Source organism: Dysidea avara, chromosome 10, assembly GCF_963678975.1.
Source record: "Dysidea avara chromosome 10, odDysAvar1.4, whole genome shotgun sequence".
Classification (NCBI taxonomy): domain Eukaryota; kingdom Metazoa; phylum Porifera; class Demospongiae; order Dictyoceratida; family Dysideidae; genus Dysidea; species Dysidea avara.
This window is the reverse complement of record NC_089281.1, coordinates 19,582,352-19,589,555: the sequence shown is the minus strand read 5'-3', so window position 1 is coordinate 19,589,555 and position 7,204 is coordinate 19,582,352. Positions and strand designations below refer to the sequence as shown.

Sequence of the window (7,204 nt, the reverse complement as noted above, 5' to 3'; positions counted from 1 at the left end):
AACATTCAAACCGAGGGGTCCGTCACGGGCTGGAATCCCTCGGAATCTCGCACAAAATCTGGAATCTTGCCTTGGAATCTGGAATCTTAAAGTCCGTGAATTTCCGAATAATTCCGGATATTCTAATAGCGTGCAACTCGTGGTATGCAGCTCAAGATGCAGCTATAAGCTTGTTGGTCTGTTATAACTTGCCTTGAGCTGTTAATTTCACTTCGCTTTAAACTTACTGTGTCTATATAGGTGTTTAAGAGCTTCTATGGGTTCAACAGAGCACGAGTGTAGAGTCGAACTGCTGAATAGTCGAGTCTCGAGTTTTGCCGAGTCTGTAGTTGTGTCTCCGATTAACAGCGAACCACAAGGCGAATCCAGAGCCTATCCCAGGTACAGCGAAGTCTACAATGAGTAGCTAATGAAGTTTAGGTGCCGAGTTAGGTGCGAGTTGAACACGAAGTTGAGCAGCATTGTCTGAGCTCGCCGGCATTCGAGGAGAGTGTCCGAGGCACTGATCGTCTATCCAAGAGAGTAGCTCGAGGTAACTGTTACCTTTCCACGCATTGCTGTAGGGCTAGCGTGTCATTAATTTTGTTTGAGTACAGGATTTTAATTTTGTTAATTGGATTTCAGTAATTTAAATATTTCTTGGAATCCGGAATCTTGCCTGAAATTTCGTGGGATTCGGAATCTCGTACAGGATTTTAAGGTCGTGGCGGACCCCTCGATTCAAACTGTAAGGAGTGGTATACAAACTAATGATAGGCTCTTTTATTCTTCATTTTTGTATTGTAATAGCTACTTTTTTTTGCCTTGCCATGCCCACGGTGTGATTCTGTTGTGCTGATTCACTTTGTGGTCGCATGTTGCCCGAGGCCTCACATGCAATTTAACTTATGTACATTTAATTTGTTCATTATAATGATGGTTTCTCTCTCTAGATGTTCCTGCCCATTTTTATGAAAGATGATGAGCCGAAATCCGTCAAAATTTACGACACGGCTAGCTACATCCCAAACGGAAGGCATTTGGTACGTCGCTACCGAACCCACCGTATAAAACTCTCGTTTAAACTAGACCATTGGTAGAGTCCATCCCCTGAGTTACAAGTTAATCCAAATAGGGTCAATTTTATCATTGCCAACCCTCCATTATGCGCGAGATATAGACGTTTATTAAGACGTGGAAATGGAAGGAAGCCTACATGGCCTCCCCCCACTGTTAATGCATTCACATTTTATTATGCACGAGCCCAGGGGTGAAGGAAGTAGTTGATATGAGGGGGGGCTGGGCCGACCCAGACTTATGAAAGTGAGGTACTACATTGTCTCTGGTTTGGTAAGGCCGGTGAGACCAAAAAAATATAAAGGCTCTAATACTGCGACTGCTTTATTAGAGTGAATGCTCTATTAGAGTATCTCGATCTTTATCACGGTTTTCAGCCCCACTCCAAGAAGGATAATTTAGGCGTGATATCATTCTGAGGGGGGGCTAAGCCCCCTAGCTCCCCCTCCCCTTTCCGCCGCCTATGCACGAGCCTCAAATGAGGGCGCAGTGTGTGCATGTATATAAAGTATAATCTAAATAGAGCATTTAATTACTCTAATAGGACAGTCACATTTTATGTCTTAATTAAGTAGCTACTCAGTTTGCCTGCATGCCTAATAGCAGTCTAAATCTTAAAATCCTTAAAATTTTCTGTTGTGACTCTACTGTATAAAGTTCGTAGTTGAACTCACCCCCTCCCCCCAACACATACATACACACACCCATAGCAGAATAAAGAAGTCGCTACATAGAGCAAGAGTTCATAATAAAGGAGGACAGTATACGTATCTTATATCACTGTAAATTCAAATGGGTACAAATGACCCAAATTTTTGGGTTGTTTTACCTGCAATTCAAATGACCGATTTTTTGGTAGTAATGACCCAAGGGATGTACTTGGTTATTTTAACTTTGTAAGATACAGTTATATTACCCAGATGCCCTAAAGTCTCTTCAACCTCTAGCCAAGTGTTTGAAATAACCTTGCCATCATGGTTATTTTAACCATCTGCGGTAAAATTAACTCTTGTCACAAAATATTTGTTTATTTGTTTACATTAATTAACAAGTCAGTCATCATTAGTAATAACATAAGTACATTAATCTATCTGTGACACATATTCGCAATAATTGTTACATACTGCATCTTAATACTTTAAACATACTTGATCTTATAGAATTTTTAAATTGTATATAAAACCTTGCTATGTTCTCCATGTTCACTTTTGATTGTGGGATGTAACACAGATGTTATAATGGCTAGTGTACTGTAAATTTAACCATGTAGCTGGTCATCTGATTTGTGCCATAGTAGACTTGACCATACACACTGAAATTACCCAAATATGTTATTTCAACATACTAAGTGAACAGTTATATTGACCTACCCTAGTTATTTTGACCGATTTAGTCCAAATGCCTACCCTAGTTATAACCACTTTTAGATGGTCATATTAACAAAAGAATTTGTAGGTTAAATTTACCCATGGAGGTTGAATTGATCCATTTGAATTTACTGTGTACATCTGCTTATATAGCACAAAGATGTGGTGTATATTTGCATGGTGGAGCATGCCTATAAGTGTGTGCGTGTGTGTGTGTGCGTGCGTGTGTGTGTGTGTGTGTGTGTGTGTGTGTGTAGTGTGTGTGTGTGTAGTGTGTGTGTGTAGTGTGTGTGTGTAGTGTGTGTGTGTAGTGTGTGTGTGTGATTGTATGCACCCACGCATATGCGCACCACATTCTGCAATGAGGTTTGTTATACTGAGCAGTAATATGAGCGAGGAAGGCTCAATAAAATTAAGTATGAGCAATGTATGGAGGTATGAATAAATAATATTTGCATCTTACGTATTTATAGTTATCTATTCTATAACTACAGCTCCAACTCCTGTTTACAATTTGAGCAAATCATCAGATGAATCATATTTGGGTGACAGTTATGAAATATGGTGTACAGCTTATACTGATGAATGGATTAATCCTAACAATGTGACTGTTAGTTGGACAGGACCTAATGGTACTATTACAAATGATAACAGATTAACAATCACTCCAACTATTTCCACTGGTACCAGTCACAATAGTACTTTACAATTCTCATACCTCAATGAAAATGATAAAGGTGAATACAGTTGTAATTTAGTGATGTTCGGAATTGAATTAAGTGGATCAGAGTCGATTGAGTTAAGTGGTAAGCCAATGCAATTGTGATCTAGTTATTGCACTATAATATCTACAGATTTACTTAAAGTTTTCATTAGAGTGCACTACAATGCCTATAGGTGTAGCTGAAAAGCTGTCTGTCTGCATGACCATCTAACATTTCCACTACTTTGGCACCCAATGATTTTCTCATCAACCACTATACAGGTACCCGTAGCATTTAAAGTGTTTAGTTCCAAACAAAGCACTCGTCATCCAAAACTAAAATTGCTTTTAAGTGTATAAAGGTTGTCATTTATTATCTACAGTTGTTGAATGTAAGCGTGTGAACAAAACTCAGCCCAGCTTTTGTTGTTAACCACAAGCATTAACACTTATTGACCCATGTGTTTATAGCCCATTTCTAATCAACAAACTGTGCAAATTATGTTGTGTGGTGAATAAGGCAAGTGACTGATTAGTACACAAGTGTTTAATTCACACTTGTGGCATACTTATAATCTTCACTATACAAGTATCTACATTTTTCCCTGTCTGCAGCTGTGTACTTTTTCATGCAACATTTCTCCTCTCACCATTTCAAACAACTTTCTTTACACCACACAATATATAGGTATAAAATAGCAGTATAGATATTACCCTTAAATACGTGTTGGGTATAGCTATATTTGTAATGTGAATAGCGAATGATTTACACAGTTTCAAGTTACAATGTGTTCACAAGTCTGTAATGTAGTGCAGATACTAGTGCTGATTTGATATAAAGAGTATGATTTCAAAATTTTGCATATACTTGTAGACTATTAGAGTTCCTGGTATTTACTTTACCAAATAAGCTGATATGCTTAAAAGAATACACATATTGTACATTTTGCACTGATAGAGAAAAAATTGTTCATAAAAATGATTATGTGTCTATGTTTCTATCATCACTTTAGGTATAATATTGCCCACCACTTTTGCAAGCTTAAAGCCAACCAGTACTCCAACAATACCCACCAGTACTCAAACAATACCCACCAGTACTCCAACAATATTCACCAGTACTCAAACAATGCCCACCAGTACTCCAACAATATTCACCAGTACTCAAACAATGCCCACCAGTACTCCAACAATACTCATCAGTACTCTAACAATAACCACCACACCTTCTGAGTCAAGCTCTTCTACATCAGGTATTGTAAGCAATTGTAGAGTTATGAACATTATCATGTGCTTTACAGGTACTGCACTTATTATTTCAGCTATTATAGCAGGGATCATAATATCTTTGATCATTGGATTTGTTGGAGTCATTGTTATAAGGTATCTACACTGCATGCAATATGGGTTTAAATAGTACGGTAGGAATTATTCAGCTAATTTATTTAAAAGTAAAACTCAATGATATTGTGATAATGGACTGCTTGTTAAGTGAACTTTTATCTGTTTCAGAAAGCTGAAAAGTCATGTGTCAACTGATAGAAGGAATATCAATAGATTCTTAACCAGAGTATGCAAGTAACAACATAACACTACAAATAATACATCATACACCAACTTCAGTGTATTATGCTAATGCATGGGAGGGATTAGCAACTATACTCTGTATATTATTTGCTGTGTTGAGGAAATGATACAGATACACTCACTATCTATTGTTTACACACGTCAATGCTTGTTAGAGAGGAAAATATCAATGTATCTATGTAGTAATGTTCAGTTGACTATCAGAATTCCTACTTCATTAGATTAAGCTTGCAATGTCTTGTATTAGTTGGGCAGTTTGGAGTTTGAACATCTATTTAATTGGTTTTGTCAGTTGAAAATCCAGGAGGCAATGGCACATATACACACAGAGAGTTGCAGCCAAAAGCGAGTAATCTTTTTAAGAGGCTAACAAAGCTTTTGTGATAAAGAAAAATACATCATTTAATTCTTCCCTACAGAACGTTTTGGCAGGCAATCCAATACTGGAGTAATTTTACCATTAAGCACAAGGCAGCTGTGAGAAATTGCTCAATAAAGATTTACGTTGTTAGCTATTGAGAACTACAAATCTTTACATTCTATATACTGCATGTGTTTACTTTTTAGTTATGGTTATTGTTTGTTAAAGGTTCCATCAGTAATTGATGATACTGGCAGTTATCTAGCAATCGGCAGAGACACAGCAAGTACATGTGAAAACATTGATGTAAAAAATTGTATTGAAAAATCACAAATGCCATCAATCAATGAAGAATGTACTTCAATTGTATCAGAGGACTTAACAGATGCAATGATGCTGAATTATATATTAAATCAAGCTAACAGGGGGTCACTAGATTCAGGGAGAGGAAAATCTTTGCCATATTTGACAGAATCACCTGAGAGTGCTAAAATTGATTTGTCATATTATTTTGATGACACAGATCAACCACAAGATGCTGAAGAAATGTCTGCTGGTAACATTGAGAATAATCAGATACTACCACAAGTCCATCATAACAATGCTAGCAGAGAAACTATTTCTCAAATGGCTACATGTAGTGGTGTATCTCATCCTTTACATGACCATGAACCAGTTCAAACTTTTGTGAACACTGAAACTCCATCAGGTGCTGTAAAAGCTTCCACATCCGATGACTTTGATTCAGTATTGAAACAAGATTTTCTAACCACTCCTCAGATGGATTCCAATTCTTCCAATCCGATTAAACATTCCAAAGCTGCTGAAACAGCCTGTACTTTGCCATGTGCATCAAATGTTTTGAATGCAAATCTTCAGAATTTTATGCATCAACAGAGCAGTAAGCATACCAAGGGTGACAGCAATGTTATCATTGCTCCATTAGAGGTTGTGAACAATGATGACAGTGCATCACAAAATTTAATAACAAAATTTCATGACAATATTCAGAAAGTCGCACAGATTTCTACTAAAAGTAGTTTTGTAGCTGAGCCAACAATCATGCCTGGAGCATATGTTTATTATGATGTGGAATCCGACAAAAAAGTTTCAACTCCAGAATCCCACTCTCCCACCTTACTAGATCAAGTTTTCACAGAAACTGAAAATGAAGATATTTCATGTGTAACAACTGGGACATATGTTGACAGTGATGCAGCTTTGCAGCAAGATGTTGTATCCACCTGTGAAGTTGACAAGTTGTCATTAGATCTACACTTTTGCAGTAGCTTTCAAGAACATGTATCAGCAGCAGCAAGCAGTAACGTCATACATGAAATGACTACTTCAGTTGGGGATACTGGTATAGAGCACATTGCAACTTCTACAACCTGTAACTTTCCATTGCCTGACAACAAATCCTGATGCCGTTGTATAACCTTCTTTGATACATAAAACACAATGACAAACGCAATAATGGCTACAAATGAACACTGTGTATTCATGATTAATTTTGACAAATAATGTATTATTTTGTATTTTCTTCAAGATGGCAATGAATACTACATAACATAGTGATTATACCTAATGCATTTATGCATTTATTGTATGATACCACAAAACCCTAGCAAATTAAAATATATGTATGGGTGGATGCATGTCTTCCAAGAAACTTAAAATTGAATATTAGAGTATTTTTATTATTATACTGGGCAGACAGCTCCAGCTGATTGTGCCCTGGGGACAAGATAAATAAATACAATAAAGTAGCATTAAATTTTTCATGGTTATGAAAATTTTTAAAATCAGGTTTTCTGAAATTAAATCAGGGGTACTTTTGCTGGCTGTGTATGCCATTTTGAAACTACACTGGCTTAGAAATTTTTACAATTTCTGAGATTGAATTTAAGTACATTGTTTGAGAGTTAAACATTCTATTTAGAATATTATGATAGAGACCAGTAAAACAATAACACGGCTGAGGCTGGTCAACTATTGTACATGTAATGATAGTTTCACTACAACTTCTGGTAAGTCTTGTACCATTGTATAAGAGTTGATATTGTTATTATGATATATAGAGACTAGTGCAACAACAACACGGCTGAGGCTAGTCAACTATTATACATA

General features: G+C 36.7%; 1 protein-coding gene across 1 annotated transcript; it reads left to right on the top strand.

The window, feature by feature from the left end:
- The first annotated feature begins 2,848 nt into the window (after positions 1-2,848).
- LOC136236828 (uncharacterized) lies at positions 2,849-6,499 on the top strand. Its single transcript, XM_066027060.1, has 4 exons — positions 2,849-2,858; positions 2,918-3,229; positions 4,140-4,384; positions 5,303-6,499. The coding sequence occupies exons 1-4, from the start codon at positions 2,849-2,851 to the stop codon at positions 6,497-6,499; spliced, it is 1,764 nt and encodes a 587-aa protein (XP_065883132.1).
- Positions 6,500-7,204: the final 705 nt, after the last annotated feature.

What these genes read in the sequence shown, in the direction of transcription:
- LOC136236828 (XM_066027060.1), top strand. An exon ending in AGAGTCGATTGAGTTAAGTG is followed by an intron (nt 3,230 to 4,139) that starts GTAAGCCAATGC and finishes TCATCACTTTAG; the next exon opens with GTATAATATTGCCCACCACT. An exon ending in GCTCTTCTACATCAGGTATT is followed by an intron (nt 4,385 to 5,302) that starts GTAAGCAATTGT and finishes TGTTTGTTAAAG; the next exon opens with GTTCCATCAGTAATTGATGA.